This window comes from Kryptolebias marmoratus, linkage group LG20 (assembly GCF_001649575.2).
Source record: "Kryptolebias marmoratus isolate JLee-2015 linkage group LG20, ASM164957v2, whole genome shotgun sequence".
Lineage (NCBI taxonomy): Eukaryota > Metazoa > Chordata > Actinopteri > Cyprinodontiformes > Rivulidae > Kryptolebias > Kryptolebias marmoratus.
The window spans coordinates 21,078,845-21,099,822 of NC_051449.1; the positions used below are offsets into that span (position 1 = coordinate 21,078,845).

The 20,978-nt window shown below is 43.9% G+C and overlaps 1 protein-coding gene across 2 annotated transcripts in view; it reads left to right on the forward strand.

Annotated features, from left to right (window-relative positions):
- Positions 1 to 2,116: 2,116 nt before the first annotated feature.
- Positions 2,117 to 20,978, forward strand: part of LOC108238328 (TSC22 domain family protein 2) — a 25,620-nt gene continuing 6,758 nt past the window's right edge. Inside the window, exons 1-2 of one of the 2 annotated variants that reach the window (XM_017420330.3) lie at positions 2,117 to 4,404; positions 17,976 to 18,050. In XM_017420330.3, coding sequence (XP_017275819.1) covers positions 2,708 to 4,404; positions 17,976 to 18,050 — 1,772 coding nt within the window. In that variant the 5' untranslated portion in view covers positions 2,117 to 2,707. The remainder of the gene's footprint in view (positions 4,405 to 17,975; positions 18,051 to 20,978) is intronic. The other variant, XM_017420331.3, reaches the window with a different exon arrangement.

A 20,978-nucleotide genomic window follows, 5' to 3' on the forward strand; every position in this document is an offset into this window, starting at 1 on the left:
CCTGATTTATCCAATCAGAACTCAGTTCTGATGTGTGGAACACGGCTCTCCTGCTGGAACGCCCAACTGTGTCCAGATTTCAACAGTGTTCTTAGATTGAAAAGCCTCAGTTTGACTTCTCTGCATGTATTTCTTGTTACTGTGGCCAACTAGCTCAATCTTTGTCTCGTTTGACCTTGAAACTTGGTTGGCACCCTCTCAGTCCCCGTTGACGTAAAGCTGGCTTCACTGTGGACAGAGACACTGGTGTTCCAGCAGCTCCCAGTTCATGGCAGACGCCAGCCTTGGTGCTTCCAGAACATCCTAACCAACGTCTTTCATCTAGGGGAGACAGATGAGTGTTGGTTAATCCAATAAGTGCAGTCAAACAAATCCTTTTTATGCTGGCAAAGAGAAATTCCAGCTGCAGTCAATCACGGTCACTGATGAAACGCTATAAAGTCTCGGCTCTGTCAAGTTAAAAGACGTACAGCAGTGTCCTCGAAGGCCACTGTCCTGCACGTTTTAGATGCTTCCCTGCTCTAACCCGCCTCATTTAGTAGAATGATCTTTTTTTGGCAGGTTCTGCACAAGCTTGTTAATCATCCATTGATTCAAATCAGGTGTTTTGGAGCAGAGGGACATTAAAACATGCAGGACAGTGGCCCTGAGGACCAGGACTGAACACACTGTTCTACAACCTACAGCACACCACTTTTTTAATATAATTTAGGTGAGTGTATGTTTATATTTGAACTCGTATGTATAATCTTGACCCTCAGTGGGCCCCAAATTAATCTGACATCCATGATGAGTGGATGGAAGCTGGCGAACATGAAGGCTAAAGAACCAACAAGTGTAACGGCTTGGCCTGATAACAACAATAAGATGTTTTTGTTGCCAACAGCTTTGATTGTCGTTCTTGAATCTCTCTCAGACCCTCACTAGATTGTCAAGTCAGCTTCCCTCTTGGGATCCACACTCAGATTTGTGCGGGAATAAATCTACAACAATCTCATTGGTTTGTTACACCGACTCACAGAAGCTGAACACAGATTTTTCAGACAACCCACAGGAAACTCTAAGAATCCTGTTTTATGAGGCTACTGCAGTGTTTCCCCATATCACTAAAACTGCAGCATAAAAAAATGCCAACAGATGGTGAGGGTCTGGAGGACTGATGCCTTCAGGTGCACTCTGGTACAGTTTGATTGCGATTCAGTCAACTAAAGTTTCATAACCAAAGAACACAGGACGGCCAAATTACATCTCTGCATTTTGATGGCTCACACTTTACATTTGATGAACAAAAAAGAAAAACACATGCACACAACAAATCAAATGACAAGGGTAAATCTCAGCAACTGAAATTATTCACACAGTATATACTTCATTCACTGACACTGTTGTTGAGTATTTAGCTTGCATGTAAGTGAAATTGATCATCATTTTCAATTAGGCTATATCTACTGATTATTTTCCTAATTAGTCATTTATTCATCTGAATTCTGTTCAGTTTGGTTTGCATACTTAGCACGAATTCACAAGTGTTTGCAATTAAAATACAGTGAATTAAATCAAAATAAAACAGAGCAATTCAACATAATGCTATTTATATAACAAGCTTTTTGTAAATACTGTTAGAATTTTATACAATATAATGTATCCAAAATGAGAGAGAATGGTGTGAATAACACCACAAGACGTTAATATTAATTAAATCAACCATCTGACCTTTTCTTTCATGAGTTTTTTTAATGGTTTCATTAAAAAAAAGAAGAAAATGTCACTTTTAAAGGGCCATTCAGTCTTTTTTTGTTGTTGTTGCTAGACTTGGAAAGTAGCTCGATTGTAAAGCTCAAAGATATAAACAGTTCTGTAAAAAGTAGAAGATTTAAACTCACGGAAAGTTTAACTTCGCGTTGCACAAAACAAATGTATGAAAATAAAATGTATTTTGCAATTTCAGTGAGCGATTTCTGCTCCGAACGCTCGAGAGTTCCCGCTGTGTGCAATTTTTTCCGAGGCTCCCTGAAAGCAACACGACGAGTGATTCACAAACGCGTCGTACGTAAACACACTACGCTCACTACTTACCCAGGATGCAGCGCGGCCGCATACAACATAGCCATCTTGTCAGGAGTGACTGAGGGAGGGAGCTGTAGGCGCTGTTAAGATTAACATTTTGTTTCAGGCGTGAAAAAAAAGAAATATTAGCATCTTTTCGCCCTTGACCGCAGATAACTTCACAGCCAGTGTCGCCGAAGAACGACTCAAAGCCGGAGGAGGAAGTGGATACTCTTTCGGGAAGATGTCTCACATACTTGTACCGACGTAGGGGGAGTGTGCGGCGGCAGCCACTTGGCTTGTTAGCTAGCTCGGCGAGTGGAGGACTGCGGGGCCTCCTCAGCCTGAAGTAGCTCCCTACAGCTGGGCGACACACTTTGCGACAACGGCCGGTCAACAAGTGGGCAGCCGGGGTATCAGCGGGCCGGCTCGGGCCGAGTGAAAGCCGCGGGAGGCGAGGCGGCGTGTGGCGGTGCTCCGTGAGCTCATGAAACTCAACAGGAGACCGAGAGAGGAAGAGGATGGCGCAGATTCATCTTGACTACAGTTAAGTAGGAAGAGGAAAATAGATGCGAGTGTGCTCTTTAGAATGATCTGAGCTTCGACAAAGCTTCGACACAGCTCGGCTTTTTTCGTCTTTTTTTGTGTTGTTTTGTTTTGGATGGAGGATAAACTTAGACACTCGGCGCCCAACATGTCGAAGATGCCGGCCAAGAAGAAGAGCTGCTTTCAGATTACGAGCGTCACCCAGGCCCAGGTGGCGGCCGTGGGGGCCGCGGACGACACGGAGAGTCTGGACGACCCGGACGAGTCGCGGACTGAAGACGTGTCGTCGGAGATATACGACGTGTCGCGCGCCGAGTACGAGCCGGCGTGTGACAGAAGCTCGTCCGAGGAGGCGCTGAACAACGTCGGGGAGGCGGAGGTGGTCAGCGCACCCCAGGCCGGTCAGTCCGGGGAGGGGAGGAAAGCTGGGGTGTCTGGTTCCAGTCAAGGCGGTCAGAACCCACCGGGGCCCGGTGGGTCCGTGAACGCATCTGCTGCAGTGACCAGCTCCGCTCCCACCTCCACAGTGAGCTGCTCCTCACGCTTCAGGGTCATCAAACTGGATCACGGTACTGGAGAACCTTTCCGCAGGGGCCGGTGGACTTGTACAGAGTTTTACGAGAAAGACTCTGAGGCCTCGCTCGGTGGCAGAACTGTAGATAGCATAAGACACCCCACTGTCACCCAGGACCCTGCCGCGGACCGAGACAGCGGACTTGGACCTTCGGGGGGTTCTGTAGTTTCCCCTCTAACACACTCTGGTCCGAGCTTGGGCTCCATGGCAGAGGCGTCTCTCTCTTCCTCTCGTCTACATTCGGCAGAGACACTACCGCCGCCGCAGCAGCAGGTCCTGCATCAGAGCTACCCCGCCGCTTCGGCCACGCACACTTCGTTCTCCGGTATCAAGCCCACAGCAGCACCAGCTCCGCCAACAGTAGGGCTTCCCCAGCCACACCTTGCACAGAACGTGCTTCCCGTCGGTCAGAACGGCCTGTCCCACCCCGATGTCCACCTACAGAAGTCCCCCATCATGCCTCCATCGTACGCTCCCCAGCAGCAGGTTCCTCTGGGCCACCTCATGCCCAGCCAGTCATCAGGACTGATGCAGCACCAGGCTGAGTACTATCAGCAGCAGCAGCCTACAGCAGTGCCAGCAGCGCTGTCCGGTGTCCAGTCCCTCCCAGTGTCCAGCCTCTCTGTGGGGGCGGTTGGACAAGGCCCCGCTCCGGTCTTGTCCCCAGCCTCTGGAGCAGCTTCGGTGCCGAGTCAGGTTGGAGATGTTTCCGGAGCACCGGGGGGATCTGTAACTGTTGGCCAGCCAGCTCTTGTTGCCTTGCAGCTGCAGCAGACTATAGGGTTCGGAGGTCCTGGGGCCTCCATACTGGTTGCTGGTTCAGGTCTGCCCCCGCAGACCGCCGGTCAGTTTCCCGCCACAGGACAACCGCAGCCCCTCGCTTCTGGCGTGCAAAACGTGCCTGCCATGGCAGTGGGTTCGAGCGTGCCCGCCGCTGTGCTCAGTGCCTCCAGTGCAGCTATGCCAAATGTGACAACCTCCAGTTTGCCTCCTGGTCAGATGACTCACAGCATAACCCCCATGGCTCTGGGGGTGCAGGGCCTCCCGGCGACTGGATTTGGACAGGCGGAGGGTGCTGGCTGTGGGAGGAAGTCCGAGGGAATCATCAACGCACAGTCTCCGGTTGTGTCTGGGAGGGACATGATGAAGCCCTTCATGCCTGAGACCCTGAATCTCAACACCCCGACTGTCAACAGCCTGTTTGGAATCCACATACCCGTCGACGGGGAGGAGGACAGGTAACATGTCTCTGTCCTTTTAAGTGTTTGAAATTCCTTGTCCCTTTACAGCATTATTGTTTACTTGCCTCCTCACAAAGAAACAGGGTTGAACAATTAAACGAGGAAGAAATGCACACATAGAAGTTTGTAACGGCGTGCTTGTTGAGCCGCTTGCTGCAGAAAGTTTTTCAGCAGCATTTGAGTGAATTAGCACTGCTCATTTAGCGTGTCGGGTTTTCTCTTTAACTTCTGGGCAGGCTGAATGAAGGGACTACGTAGGAAGAAGGTCGTAACGCACAGGAAGAAAACGCGGTTCTTCTTATTAGGGCCTAGAGAAAGCACCCATGGCTTCCTCAGCTCAGATGACGACTTGTTAAAGACACACAAACCGCCTCGCTGTGTGTGAGGCTGCGTGGTCAAAGTAGCGGGTGTAATATGTTCAACCTTTCCTTCAACCTCCAGGGGGCCATACTATGAAACGAATTCAACACATCCCAGGTATCTTTTGCAAATGCAGTCATTTACCAAATAATAATAATAATAATAATAAAAAAAAATCAGAACATGGGGAAATTTGAAATTCCTCATGGAGTGAAAGTAACACAGCTGCTGCAGGAGGCACAGATGTCGTCTCTAAAGCAGGAGTAGTGCCCTATAAAATCCATCCTTATTCCCCTCAAAATCTCTTTTATTTTTATTTATTTTGTCTGATGATGGTGTAGTGAGAGCAATGTTGCAGCACTACATTTTTGCAAGTTTTGACAGCGTGCAGGGGTGTCTTCTTGCCTCTCTGGATTGGTCGTCCTCCTTTTGCACCTGTTTAATGAACACATTTAAAGTGTCTTTTGTTTTTGTTTTATCCACAGTTTCATTAATAGTAAACTCTAACAAAAGTAAGCAAAAAAAAGTGTTTCAGTTCAACAGAAAAGTAGCCCTTAAAATCTGCCTGTAAGGAACTGTAACACGCAGTTCCTCATGTTTCATGTGAGAGAAAAGAAAGTTCTTTTCGTAAAAGTGGAAACGATATATCAACTGAAATCGCACTGTATTTCATAGTTAAATATAGCATAACTAGATGAGACTGATTCACTGAGGATGCTGTGTTTTTATTATTTCTTTACTGGACAGTTTTCAGCTCGACTCAGACAAAACTTCAACTAATTTTTCAATAGTTGAATATCTTGAGCTACAAAGTTAATAATAAACTAACATCTCACTTCTGCTGACGTGTGTTCACGTGGACGAGTTAGCCAACGTGCTAACATTAGCCGATTGCTCTCGTCACACTTTTTAACTTCTCTCCCCCCTGCTCCAGTCCGTTACGTGCCGATAAAGGATCTTGTTTTTACAGGATGCTGCAGCAGCTTAAATGATCTCTGTCACTGCGAAAAAACACAGATATTTAAAAAAAACAACACCATTTTTACTGTCTAACTCTAATGTCTAATGTAACTGAAATGTTCATCACATTTAATAAACTGCAAACAGAAACAATTCAGATCAGTCGGTGAGGATACTTCAGAAAGCATACCGAACATTTATTCTCCCTTGTTTCATACTTGAAAAGGTTTTAGTTTCCCACTGAAGTCTGATCAGCATCAACTGGACGTGTAAAAGAATATGAATGTATATCGCTCAGGAAGCAAGATCTACAAAGACATAGCTTGCGCCTCAGTGACCATTTGATTAAACGAGGATGTTTTTGTTATTTTTTGTTTTGTTTGTTCCAAATCTTTTCAAACGTTAACAGGAAGAAGCTTTCGAGCACTCGGTCGCTGTTTTAGGCGACACGAGCATTTCCTTCTGCTGAGCTCGCATAAAGAGGCTTCTCAGTGTCAAACTGAGTGGTTTCATTCTGAGGCGGGCGGAAGACACTCACTCACTCGCTCCTCATACGCCAGCTTCTCTCTCTCTCTCTTTTTTGAAATAGTTTTTTGAACTCTATTGGTCAGGAGGCAGTGATCCTAAAGAAGGCTTCTTATCTTTAAGTTTCCAGCACATATTGGTTATACATGAGCTTACTTCTTTAACCCACTGGTTGTGTTTTATATCGTAGGCCTCAGGGCAGTTTGAGGCGTTAAAATGTTCTGTTAGCCTCGAGCCAATTGCGGCCTCTGCGTAAACGAGCTGCAGGCCTGACCTCATAATAAGTCAGAAGATACAAACATGACAAACAGCGATAGAATTTGTGCTGCCGTCCTCGTGACAACGCAGTCAGCACTCTCGCCCCATCAGATACTTTATAGAGGACTTTTTCAATTTGTGCTGATCTGTCCTGAGATTTTGTTTTAATCCTCGGAGCCAATATGGCAGTAAGTAAAGAGCAGACGCCATGGCAGCAGCCTGTTTGTTTTGACTTCTCGCAGCGTGTTCTCCTTCTAAAAGGGATCTTTCTCGTTTCTCTGCTGCAGTGGATGGCACATGAGCGGAAACGATACAGTACCTAAAACCTCTCCGTGGTTTCCATTTACAGCCTCGTACATGTCAGGTTGTAGAGCAGCAGGCAGGAAGTGCAAGCTGTAGAAACTTGGCACCACGTCTTTTTTCTCTCTCCACTCACAGCATTTTGGTTGCATTTCAGCTTGTCACATTCAATTTACTGAGCTTTAAAGGAGTACTCTGACCATTTTGGAAGTGGGCTTCATGTGTAAAAGTTGTAAATAACTAAACGCTCACCTGTTGTAAATAGCTCTTTGAACGGCAGCGGTTAGGCAGTTTATGTCGGACAAAACCATTGAGCTGCTGTTGTCATAAAACGACCACAGTCTCCAAAATTTCATAACTGTTCCTGACATTTTTAAACCTTTACACCGCCGTCAATTTTGCATTACAGTTATTTACAGGAAATTCTGTGGTTATTTACTTACCTTGAGAGTTTTGAAAGACGCTCATGAATAGTGTTTTAATATTATTATTAATAATATTTTTAACAATAATAACAACAACAAAAAATGAGCACCCTAAGGAGCGACATGTAGCATTTCTGGGGGCATTCAGGGCTGACGTACAGCAGGAATATTATATTTCTGCTTGTGAAAGTGACAACAGCGTTAAGGTTTGTGTAGTGGCGTTTGCTGCTACTGCAGTGAAATGTTGAGATTGGAGCTGTTTTAAGATGGAGGCAATCCACTTTGGAAGTGGATCCATATGGACCGTGTCGATGAGCTAGCCCGGATGGACCCACTTGCTGCAATCTTACGACGACTAAAATCCTCAAACGTTTACTGCAGTTTGTGCTGTTATTTAAACTTTTACATCAGCGTCAGTTTTGCGTCACAGTGTTATTGTGGCTACCTGTTGCTCTGCGCCTGTAAACACGTTAATAACCACGTAAATCCAAACTAAAGGTTTGTAAAACAGCTTTTGCGCCAGCTGCTGTGGATTGTTTGAGAATGGAGCTGTTTTAAGACGGCAGCCGTCCAGTTTGGGCTAACTCTTAGCTCTTCTATGCATTCAGTTTAAATGCATAAACTGAGGTTTAAACTGAGGCCAATCAAAGAGCTGTCCACAGCAGGTAAGATATTAATGTTCAAACTGTTACACAGAAACCCACTGTATAGACTGTATAGGGGCTGGAATATCCCTTTTAAATAAATCTGATCCGTGTTTGTTTTACGCGTCTTAACGCTCATTTGTTTACGTGTAAGTGCTGGGAACACCTGACCATCAGCTGTGATATTACACAATATGTTTGTGTGCACGAAATTTTCAAGCTGCAGTTCACGTTCTCTGTTAGATCATATCTGATGTATGCTTTGCCATAAACGGGTCTAATATTTGTTTCTTCAAGCTTAAATTTGTTTCTGTTTTGACTATATTGAAATGTTGTGGAACCAGTTATCAGTAGTTCCTGTTGTGATGTTGTGGACTTATTAAATTTGCAGCACATTTCTGCTGGCGATGGAAATGAGATGCTTATATCTTTAGGTAATAACAGCGGCGTGTTGCACCAAATCCTCCCTGCGCGTCTCGTCGATGTGTCAGGTATGGGTCTGTTGGGACTTCGAATGAGCTCCTTTCTGATGCCCCTTTTACACGGGCCCTAATTCAGAAGACCGGCTCTACTCCGCTCTACTCTGCTCGATAAAGAATGCATCACGTTTCCACCGGCTAGTTTGGTCGGTAGCAGCGGAACGCCTCCTCGTGTGGCAGGGGGCGGGGCCGCGGCGCGGGGGTGTGTGCTACTGAAACTTAGCGCAAGTTGTGTAAACAATGGAAGTGCTATGGACAACGTTGGCCCTGTGTTGTTGCTGTTTTTTAAACTTATGGGGATTCTCCTGAGACTTCAGGAAGAGAGGCGCAGTGGAAGAAATGCTCTGGATGCTGCGATTGTTGCGCGGAGTAGGACATGTTATCCGGAGATTTCAGTCTTTACAGCGTCTTCAGCTGGGGGACAGGCGGCATAAACTTTGCAGGGTAAGCTAACGCTGTTGTTTATATTCCTACCGTCGCTCTTTATGCTTGCATCTGGCCACACCCACGACCAATGAGTGAACAGGAGCTAAGCTTGCGCCGAGTCCAAAGCAGGGACCAGCCTCGAAAAAATGCTGATGGAAACGCGCGCAAAGCAAGCCGAATAGAGTGGAGCCGGGACCTTTAGAGCTGGTGGAAAAGGGGCACGAGTAACAGCAGCAGGTCCCTCAGGAGGTGTGTGCCAGCTGCTGACCCCGCTGATAAGCAGGTCAAGTCAGTGACTTTATTACTATAACGCCGACTCGCAGCCCGTTTCATCTCGTGTTATATCGTCTCTGAGTGTTTCCAGGGTTCCTACATGCTTCCTAAAAGTACGGGAAAAATCTGAAATGTGCTTTTAGTATTTTTTTAGATTTCAAAAAATATGGAGGGGAAAAAAGGAGAATATGGAAAAACTTTTCTCTTCAGACTTCATTACTTTTCTAAAGATAAGTTTTATTTGTTTTGTTTTGAACTAAGTACCTCAAACAATCAAACAGCTTTTCAGATTTATCGTATATGAAAGATAGTACTGTGCAAAAGTTTTAAACCAGCCCCATTGTTGTTATACTTCAAAGATCTGGCTCCTTCTAAGGAAAGTTCAGTAATGAGGTATTATGTAAACATTGTGAAATAGCTTGTGAACTTTATAAAGCTTAAAATCATTTAATTTTAGCTATCAGTCTTTTTCCAACAATCTACTGTACACACAGAGATAATATTTGTGCATGGTTGCCAGAAATGGTTGAAAATTAAATAACAAAACTGGAAGTTTGAGTCTGAAGAAGTCTGGAATTTTAAAATAGAACAAGTCTATGATCTAATTCAGTTTTTTGTTTTTACACGTTTCTGTTCTTCTAATGTTTGTTTGCAGAAACGGACTAATGGTTGTGGGTCTATTTCTTAATGCTCGTTGCTGTGTATTCCTGTGCTGTGGTTTATTTGAGACTTCTGCTTTATGCAGCGGGGTTTCAGAGTACCTGTTCTGCCTGCGAGGACTTGTCTTTCATGCCGATAAGAGGAAGGGGCTCTTGTGATAGACCGGCCCTATCACACTCAGAGCAGTAGTCTTCCCACTGTGCCCCCGTTTTTCTGATAAGAGACCTGACAGTGGGGTGTGTCAGCCAACGTTACTTGTCACGGTCTTTTCCACAATGCAAGCTTTAAGTTAGATGATTGCGTTTTAGGCCTGGGCGACATGAAACCTCCCCATTGGACCCTGGAGGTGCTGGTCACAGCTGACTCTTCTCTCCCTCTCACTGTGCATCTCGGCTGCAGCATCAGGGCCGTCGGTGCTTCGAACGACTCCACTGATTGTCACCGTAGCCGTGGTGGGGCTGTGAGAATAGATGAGCTGCTGAATGACATTTCTTTGCTGCTGCTGCTGCTCTGGTATGCTCAGATTAAGTGGAGGAAGCTGCAGAGTGAAACTTGGTGTTCCTCTCTTCAAAAGGCATTTCAGCTCTGCTAAACACACCAACATCTCTTCCTCCCCCAGGTGTGTGTGTGTGTGTGTGTTGTGGCCTTTTTAACTTTTTACTGCCCTGAACAATTCACAAAAAACACTCTTGCCTTGAAGTGTTTTAATCGTACAGTACACATCAGTACTGCCCACGGTGTGTGTGTTGGTCTGTTAGGTTAGGAAAATATCTCTTGAACCGCCAGAGTTGTACTCTGTGAATGAGTGAATGTACTCTGAGAAAGCAATCATTTGGTGTACATCTACTACTAGTTCATTTTCGCAGTCAGTCCAATTCAAGATGGGAGCCACAGCTAATCAACCATAGTCAACTCAGAAATGGCTATAATGCGGCCAAATTCACAGATATTGAGCTAAAGTTTGGTGTTGGAGAAGCGGAGAGTCACTCCCATCATTTTCTCTGAGCGCTGACACTTCCTCGCGTGAAGACACGAGACTACACCTGCCGTCGTTTCCAGGGTTTGACTAAAACGGCCGTAACTCTGTCCTCCTCCTTTAAAAGATGTTCTTAGTTTAAAACATAACAGGTGGCAGGTGACATGTACTCCTTTAAGGAGTGTGAGGTCTATAACCCAATAAAGTAAAACAATATGTAGTGTTAAAGAACCCACCACTGTTCTAGTTAGTCATATTTTAAAGTGTTTAAATCCTTAAAATGTGTATATAAATGTAACACCTCTTACTCTGCATTTATTGAGCATTTAGGCTTCATGCATAAAACGATAAAAGCGTTAATGTCTCATTAAACTGTTTGCCACCATCTACATCCAAAGTGGTTGAAAGTTTTTTTTTTTTTGTGAATCACTGTAGATAAATGTCGCAAACCTATAATGGATCCTAAATAAGCTCACGTGATTTAAAATGAGTGAAAGAGAATATGAGGGTTTTTAGTTCGACAGCGTTAACGGCTGAAGCCAGTATAATGCTCAAACACCGGGGTTGGTGTTTGCTTGTGAGAAGCCACATTACGCTCAGAACGGTTAACGCATCTGCAGTTCACTGCTGCTCTAATTGTAAAAAAAAAAAAAAAAACCCAACCCACAGAAAATGACAACTAGCTGATACCTCTGCTGATCACTGTGCAATTTTATTTATAATTTAATACTAGGGTTGGGAGGTATACACAGTTCAAACGTTGCAACAATACCCCTTCAAATGTCGTTCTTATAAACTCTGGGTCATTTGCTCAGAAGTGTGGAGTTACATTGGTTTACAAGGAGTGGACTCGTTTGAAACTCTTCTGCTTTCATACCTGCGGCGTAGTGTTATTATCTCTGTCGCGACTGTATATTTTAAAAATTCTATAATCTTAGAAGATGGGCGAAATATAACACCTGCAGTGTGGTTGATGTCTGGAAGGGGGAGAAATACCTATTTTTTATTTATTTATTTATTTTTTTTATAGGTGACTTTTCTTTTGCATAATCTCACGAATCTTTTGTTTGTTGATTGAACAGTAACCTGTTGCATCTTTAATCTAAGACGGTAAAGTTAAAACCGATTAGAAATGTTTAAAATGTCCTAAATGACATGCCTTTATTAAGGCAACATCACAAGCTTTTCTAAGCAGGCATAATCTGAGGAAGGCTTAACTGTATTGAAACTCTATTTCTCAGGTTGGATAGAAATTGGTTTTTGGGGGACAGACGTGGCCCAGGAGCCGCCAGTTGAGGACCACCAAAATATTTCTTCCTTCAAAGGGGGAGTGTTTCTGAAAACGGTTTAAAAAATAGACGAGCAGGATGTTCGTGTCATTCTGCAGCTGACTTCATGAACGATCATCACAGACTGTGAGTTAGATTTTTTTAAATTAACTTTAATGTACTTAGTGTGGTACATTGTACACGTATGCTGTAGAAAGTGAAAGTATCAGATTATGTTACCCTACAGAGATCTACAGAAATGTCAACCATCTGAAGGTGTAAACTGGCTGTGGGATCTTTACATGTTTAACTTGGAGAAGAGCTGCTTCTGTCCTGAAGTCTAACCGGCCTCGTGCAGAGGGGGTGTCGTCTGTCATCACATAATGGGAGCTTATGTAAGATCAGACTCTGCAGGAGAGATGGGGGTGCAGGTCTGCCATGACGGTCCCGCCACTGTGAACAGAGACGCTGTCCTTGTTGGGTGGATGAGGGGCGTGTCTTAATGGGGGGGGGTTAACTTACTGTGTGCAGCCTTTTTTGTGGGGGAGGTGAACTCTGGCTGGACAAATTCACTTACAGACTTTAAAGGGATAATCCAGCCTTTTTAATGTGGGTTCTTTAAAAAAAATTATGCAAAATTAATATTTCACTTAGAAATTAAAGCTCAATCTCTGGTTTCATAAATCTCATCATGCAGGTTTATTTTCTAGCTTTCAGTCCACGCCGCATACACCTGAGCACGGTTAAACTAAAAACAAGCAATTCATTAACAGAGTCAAATATTAGGTAAATAATCCGTCTTGACGTTTTTTCTCCATTCCTCTGGTCCGAATTAACGCTGCTGTGCTCTCAGACTCGTGTAGAGGCAGACTTTTTCCTGTGGCTGATGTCGATTTGTAGAAATCAGGGCGTCTGAAAAGTTTTGGTTTTTGTATTTTTCGTTTAACAAAATGTAACAATAACTGCTCAACTTAAATAAACATCCATTTAACAACACTTAGAACTTGATCGCTTAAAAAAATATATATCGCAGTCCCACTTCAAAGTTAAATTGTGGGCTGGTTGTAGCAGCTGTTGCTGTGGCATCCTAACTTTCCTACTCTGTCATTAGGTATGCAGGCATGGCCGATTGCTGATTTATTTAATTTTTTTAAGGAGTGACTGATATTGGCGGATTAAATGTGGTCGACTGATTAATCCGTCCACACTTTGGTCAGGGGACACGAGGCTGACAGGAGATGCTGGGCTAAACACAGTCAGAAAACAACAAAAAGTCATCACTGAAAACCTCTTATTTTTGACCCCCGAAAATACTCTGTAGGTAATAAAATTGGTTCACGATGTCCCTGCTTGTTCACGTCTGTGTGCGGATCTCAGTGACGAGGAAACACGAAGAACAAGCATTTTCCCCCAGTGCCCTCTGCTCTTAAACCTGCGTCCTGTTTTGTTTTTCTGTTTTGACTCTGCGTCCGTCACACTGCCCTCCACCTCCCGTTCAGCTGATGCTCCTCCGCTCGCATCATATGACTTTTGGTGGGCACAAGTCAGAACCGAGCAGAGTCTGCGTAAACAGCTGGGGTTCTTTCGTCTTCTGTTAATCCGACCTGCTCTTTCCCGCTGGTCCAACTGATCCTGCTGGTTTGTGCGTCTGTCACCGCCGCTTCAGTCGACACCTCCATGTCAGCTACAGAGCTGCGGTATGTTCTGACAAGCAGGAGCTCATCACCCACTCAGCCCAAGGTTTTAATGGCCTCTGTGAGCGGGCATGTGCTGGACTGCGGTGGAGATAACCTGCAGTCTGAGCTGAGATGATTTGTGTTCGCAAAGTGGAACTAAAATAGCTCAAAGGAAAAACTGCGACTCACTTATCAGATGGTTTGTATTTGGGCAAAGGAAAGTTTCAGTTCCACCCGTTTCTTGTTGATTTGATTAAATGAGTGAAATCATGTGGTTGTTTTCAAATATCTTCATAAATGTCTTGTTTTTTTCCCCCTCCCCTTGGTTATTTGTTGCTTGTTTTAGTAATAGTTATTTTCACTTTGATTTTTTAAAACCATTCTGGCATCTTTTAGAGCCAGTTAATGGTTCATTAAATCCCTGTTTTTGTTGCACCTGCAACAAAAACAACTCGCCTAAAAGTGCTGCAGAGGGGGTGAGGGACGGGTTTTTCTTAAACGGAGAAAAAAAGTGTGAAAAAAGTTAGAAAGTGGACATTTTAAATCAAGAACAAACTGTCAGAGCGATTTGAGTCGTGTGATTAGCTGTTACCTACATGTATTTGATACAGAGAAATAAAAGACAAAATGTAATTCACCGCGTGGTTAATACACAGCTGGACACCTCGTTTGTCGAGGATGATCCCTTTTGATTTCAAGGTCATGGGGTCAAAGTCACGGTTGAACCCAGTGTGCTCCAACTCTAGGTGCATATATTCAGGGTGTGGGAATTCATGTTTTAGATTTTAGATGTCCTCAGGAATACCAGCTCTGTTAAAAAAAAAGGGGGGAATCCCCAAGCTTCACATTATACGAAGGGATTTCCAAGCACTGCAGCCATTATATGGAAATAAGGGTTATAAGACAAACAGTTATTTCTGAAGTTTAAAGGTAAATTAGGGAGATTATCTGCTATTTTAGTTTCTGGGTTCGCTGTCTTTATGGTTTCATTTTTATACAAATCTTAATTATGGCAAAACTCAGTATTTTTACGTTTTTGCGCCGCAGCCTGAGCTCATTGACTCATTTTTGCCATCACATATTTCCAATCATTGCATCTTACATGCGGCGTCTGTCAGTGTTGCCATGGCTACATCTTAATCTCAGACATGGGTCAACATAAAAAAATCCATTATTTACAAAATCAATATTTTATTAATAAAAAAAAAGGTTTTTTTTATGAAGTAAACTTACACTTTAATGATTGAAGTGTAGGCTGGGTGTGCGCTGACTTGGTTCAGATCAGAGTCCGGACTTTGAGAATTGGGGAGGTTTTAAGGGCAACAAACAACGCATTACTTCTGTTTTTTTTGGGTACCCAGTTATATCTTAAAGCTTAAACTATAACTCCAAACTTGCTGGAAAACAGAATCCCATTAGAGCGCTCAAATCAAAGTGCTTCTGCTCTGGTTTGTGCTTTGTGTATAAAGTCAAACCTTCTTTCGTGACAGCTGACAGTGAAAACCTTCACGCTGCTGCACTAAGAGAAATGGTTTGAAGTGAAAACACGGCAGTCTTCGTCCTCCTTCCAGTTCCAGTACCTACACGGCTCACGGGGCGCGTTCTGTACCACCTGGATACAAAACTTCATTTTATTTTGTGCGTGTATTTCTGCCTCTGGTCCAGTCTGAGCCCTCCCCGCTGGCCTCATCTCTGAAGGCTGTTGTTGGGTTCTCGTCTTATCAGTGACTACAAGGCTAGACGGAGGTCCAGAGTCACTGGTTTGCAGAGAAGCAGTGGCTGTAAAAAGTGTCACATTCTGGTCAGATGTGACATCAGGCCCCAAAATTTCGCCGGCGGGTTATTTTAGCACACAGCCGGGTCATAGATCTGCTTTTGGGCTGTTTTTCTTGCTAAACCAGAGTCTGCGTGGCTGTTGTTTCCCTTACTTAGCCTCATTAGCTTGAAGAGGGGGGAAAAAAAGATCCTCCTTGTGTGTTTCTGACAGGTCATTCTGCGTTTCCCTCCGTTTGCCCTTTTTCGGTTCTGTTCGGCAGGGGGTTTATGAAGGGGAACTTCACGTTTTTGCCAGTTGCTGTTTACAAAGAGCAGCTTTCATGAATGGATATTGACATGTTGAGTTTGGGAGTCACAAAGAGAACCATTGAGGGGGCGAGCGTTTGCTAAAAACAGGGAACGACGACTCGGGTTCCTGCCCCGTTCACGAAGAGGACTTGGAGTCATCTGATTCTGTTGATTTCAGCTGACAGCAGATTCTTACAGAGCTCTCTAAGTTCCAGCTGAGGGAGTAAGAAAAAAAAAAGAGAGAGGGGGGGGGGTTCTGTGGAGGTGTGCGCCTGCCATACGTGTGCATGTGTGGAGTTTTCGCTCTGATGCCTGTAAAGTGATATTAAGCAGAGCCAGAGGAGGGAGGGAAAGTGTTTAGTCATGAGGTAATGTGACAAAGGCAGTTTGTGCCAGAGATTTCTAGGAAAAGGAGCTTTGGCTGCTAAAATATTCACACACATGCTTCATTTCCCCATGTGTGTGTGTGTGCGTGCGCGCGCGTCAGTGTGAGTCTGTGGGGGTCGACGGGGAAGGAAGGGGGGGGTTTCCTATCCCGTCTCCAACATACATCGCCTGACATGGAACACGGTGTCCTCGTAACGAAAACAGAACGTCTTAAATGTCACAAAACGACAACATTTTCTTCCATTTCCCCCACAAAAGATCGAATGAAACTTACAAGACCCTTTTCTCCTGTGCTCACTCATAAAAATTACCCTGCTGTGAACAGTGTGTATATATGTATTTATTTTTTTTCTTATCCAAGTGTTACATTTAAAGGTCCCTCATCAGGTAAAAAGTTTCCAGTTTTTGACACCACTTGCAAAGTGTCAAACTTTTCCCTCCCTCATTATGTTATCCACAGCGAAGCTTTCAGACTGACGCTTGCATCAAATGACTTAAAGTAGCACGTTTACCATCTGAGAGTCATTAGACACTTTTTTTATTGATTTTTTTAAAGACAGCCTGTTAAGCTGGAGAGCAGCCTGCTCTTGTTAAGTGGCCAGAGGGAGGAGACTTGTAAAGTTTATGTAGTTGTCCCCACCTTTTAAACGTAAAGGTTTCTGTTAAGATGAAAGCTCGCTTTTCTAGTTCTCTTTGCTTTACATTCCCAAGTGTCGTGCCAAAGCCTTAAAGGAATATTTCAGCCATTGTAAAGTGGAGTTGTATCGGTATCTTACTTGTTGCAGGGAGCTCTTTTGAATGACCTCAGTTTGGAGAAATGGCTAATGGCTAGTCTGAGCGCAGCTAAGACCAAAGTGGATTGCTGCCGTCTTTAAACGACTTAAACATTTACGTTCGTTTCACATTAGTTTAGATGGAATGCTGTGGTTATTTGCAACCCCAAGCAGCAGCAGCAGTGGCAGCTAGCTGTAACACTTCTGGTGCAACCTGTCGACACTTCTGCAACAAAAAACAAGTAATGTGAAACTTTCAGCTGCTTTTCACGAACGAGGCAAGAACCTGAGTTTTCACAGTCACCTCTCGGTGGTTTTATTTTTCTTTTTTCTGTTTTGGTAAGTCTCAAAGGCACCATGTTATTTGCTAATATTTGCATCCTTTTTTTTCTATAAAATATTAGCATTTCTTTGAACAATCGTGAAAATTACATGGTGGTTATCATTATAAAATGGCAAAGTGGATCCATTTGGGTAAGCCATTACTAACCCAACAATCCTCTCTCAGAAGACCAGCATCAAAAGCAGATTTTTCCAATCTTAAAATGATTCCAATCTCAATAATGTTATGGTGGTTCATACGAACGCCAATATTTCCTTTTACACTGTTGTCAGTTTTGCATTACCTGGTGATTTTTGCTATAAATGTAATGAAATTCCTGTAGAAAATGACCTCGGGTTGCGCCAAAGGTGCTACAGCTAGCTGCTGCTGTTATTCAGGGTTGCAAAGAAGCTCGGCGTTCTGTGTAAGGAGCTGTGTTTTTGTGAAACTAGCAGCAGTGCAAAGGTTTCTGAAACGGTGTTCCCGTGAACTGCGATAAAGTTCTGAAGCCTGGAGTTGTTTTCAGGTGGCCGTGTTCGGACTAGCCGTTAGCTCATCAGTCCTGTCAGACATAAATCCTTCCTCCAAACTGAGGTCGTTCAGTAGCCATCTGCAGCAGGTGAGATGTTAACGTTTCCACAGAACCCCCCCACTTTAAAGTGGCCAAATTTGCCTTCATCTCGAGGTGAACTGCAGTGTTAAAGGAGCATTTCCAGCATCATTTGAGTGTTTTCCCTGTTTCAGCTCTTCACTGTGTCTCTCTTCTCTCTTCCTCGGACGCGGTTTCCACAGGAACCCCTCCACGGCTTTCTACCAGGCCTTCCAGTCTGGAAGCAGATTAAGGGACTCAAAGGTCCGCACTGATAGGTACAGTACTCTGCTGGATTGGACCGGGGCAGCCTGCGAGTGTAACAGCGTGTGTGCAGTGTTCAGTAGCAGCGAGCTTTGCTTTCTACTCATGCATGGGTTGAGTGCGAGCCTGGCAACAAGCGCAGGATTGACTGACAGAGGTCTTAGTGAGATAAACCCCTCTCTTAAGCCTCTTTGATGCTTTTAGTGACAGTATTATTACTTAAAATCTGTTTTTGTTTGCTGTCTGGGCATGACTGTGTTAAGCTAAATTACCATTTTTGCAGCCTTGTGTACCAAACTCATCGTTGCAATCTTTAGTTTTAAAAACGAACAGCAGAAAAGAGTAATAGAGCAAGAAACACAAGCGCTCAGACACTTTATCAGATTATAAAGAGTTTCAGTCAGTCATTATAGGTAAATTTCACCATCTTGGCTCTGAATGTGTCAAATCATGAGCCGAAGCTTCTTCAAAATGTGTAACTTTGTCCCAAAGTGAGTCCTAGAAAGCTCGTAAGTTAGCACAAGGACAAGAAGGCAGCAGAGGCAGAAAGTGGTTTGTGTGTTTTGCTCTTGTTGTGAAGATGGCAGATCTAACCTGTTCCCCTCATGGCTCAGATCTTTAACTGATGAAGACTTTACTGAGGTGCTTGGGTCTGCAGTCTTCATTTTTTGGGCAGCTTCTTGCAAATCTGACCTAAAACCAGCTGGGTTTTTGCCTCTGCACTAATTATAGACCAACTCTGTTAGAAGCATTTATCGGGGAGAGACCCAATCTATGCTGGCATGTTGCTCCTCCGGTAAGTTGATCAGTTTCTCTCTCCACACAGGGCAGAGGTCGCTCTGCCCACATCTCCCCGAATATAAAAGGAACGATCGAGTACAAGCTGGTGAGTTAGCTGCTGTCGTTCCGTTTCTCTGCCGGTCGCTCTGCACCGTCTCGATCTTCCTCCGGCCAACAAGCAGGTCTGCAGTCAGTGGGGACTCCCCCAGCAGCAAGTTCAGCATATTTATAGAAATCCATTTATCGAATGAACGGAATGGATGTAGGGTCACGTCATTGTAGCCCAGGGGTCTGCGACCTTTACAGCCATTTCTGCCCTTTCGCTCGCTCAATAACACTTATCCAGAGGCACAAATATGCTTGAAGCTTTATATAAAGATAACTCACTAAATGTTTTTAAAATCTTACATATAAAAGTTACTGCTTATTACATCATAAAAGTTGTAATAAGTTGACATTTATTGGCAGTTTTCCACGTTAGGACAAAAAAAGACACTAAACTCATCAAATTTAAACACAACTATGTAATCATGTCTGTAAATGTGTTAAATTATTAATAAAAGAAATTATATAGAAATAATAAAGCCCGTAGTTGCATTATAATAAACTAAGAGAAATTAGGCCAGTTTGTTGGGCAATCATGATTAAATAAATTTTTCCTTTTTAATTCTTATTGTTACAACAATGACTTGCCAAAACCTCTCATTTCAGTAACTTGTAGTTTAATATTTTATGTGTGGAAAAACTGCATTTTAGTTTATTTTCCCTCATCAACTTGCTTTAAATGTGTAGGGATAAAAATCACAGCGCGTGGCTTGAAGTTGGAATGGAAGCCTAACGAGCTGGTTAAGTTTTAATTGCTTAAAATAGATTTTCTGGTAATTATAAATATCCATGTGAGTTTTGGTCAAAGCTCTAAAGAGCTGCACGTCACAGACCCTTACCCTGGCCTTTTTAGGACGGTTTTAATGGCATTACTAAGTAAAAATACAGTTTCACCACCGTTTTTTCAAATTTTTTTGTTTTGTTTTCTTGAGGAATGAACTGCTAGAGTGGGAAATTATTCGAACAGCTTGAGTGTTAAGCATCAGGCAGCTTTATTGTAGATCTAAGAGGCTGAGGCGTGTGAGTTCGAGTTTAGGATTGAGCCCCGCCTCCTTGCTGTTGTTCACGTGGAATCGATTTTATTCATCGTCGTATTCCCCAAAACCTGCGAGAGCACGTACCCCTGCAAACGGCGTGGAATGTGAGCGGTGCAGGAATTTACTTCAAACTTTCTTGCGATGCCCTTTTTTACAAGCACGAAAAACAAAAGAAAAAAGAAGTGCACGAAACCATATGTGAGTGAAAGGAAATGAAACTGCTTTTAGAGGAATATACAGTTGACGCACCATCAGGGGCCTCTGAGGAACTGCACAAACACCAAAATAATCAGTCCTCGTCCTGCTTCAGCTACTTTGGTTTAAATGCAAATCAGTAGCTGTGTTAAGTTTCTAAACTGCACGCCGTGTGCGGCGTGGGCGGAGTTCCCTCTCAGCGGAGGGGAACGTTGCACGCCGGCACACTCTGACCCGCTGTAAGCCTCGCCTCTCTCTGCGTTTGCCTTTTGGTGGTGGTAACACTTGTTCGGCCAATTCCGTTTCCGTCTCCATAGAAGCGAGGATAACTAAGGATTTGGTTGGTAGATCCTGGGTGGTGTTGACCAATAACCAGCCAGTTTTCCTCGGCTGAGGAAACCAGATGAAGTCATGGAAAAAGGTCGTAAAAGTGAAATGCAGAAACAGGTACTGACTTCACCTTTCCAACGGGTCCCTTCTTAACAGTGTTTTGTTGACTCAGAAATGGATTTTCATGGAGATCCTCCGCTGTTCGAATCAGACCAGATGGTCGGCTTTATAACTTTTTATAGATGACTAACACACACACACCCCGAACAACTAGTTCAGAGGAAAACCGTGTCACATGCATCAAATAGGATCTGTGTTAAAGTTCTCACGTCATACGAGCTACAGCTACTGATTGGAGAAACAAACAACCTCTCCACAGACGCATGGCTCAACACAGGAGAGCCACCTCTTCGGGACAGGACTCAGCTGTCCACCTACACCTCAAGGATAAGGGACACTCCTTTGAGGACCAAAATGTTCATATTTTGGACCGAG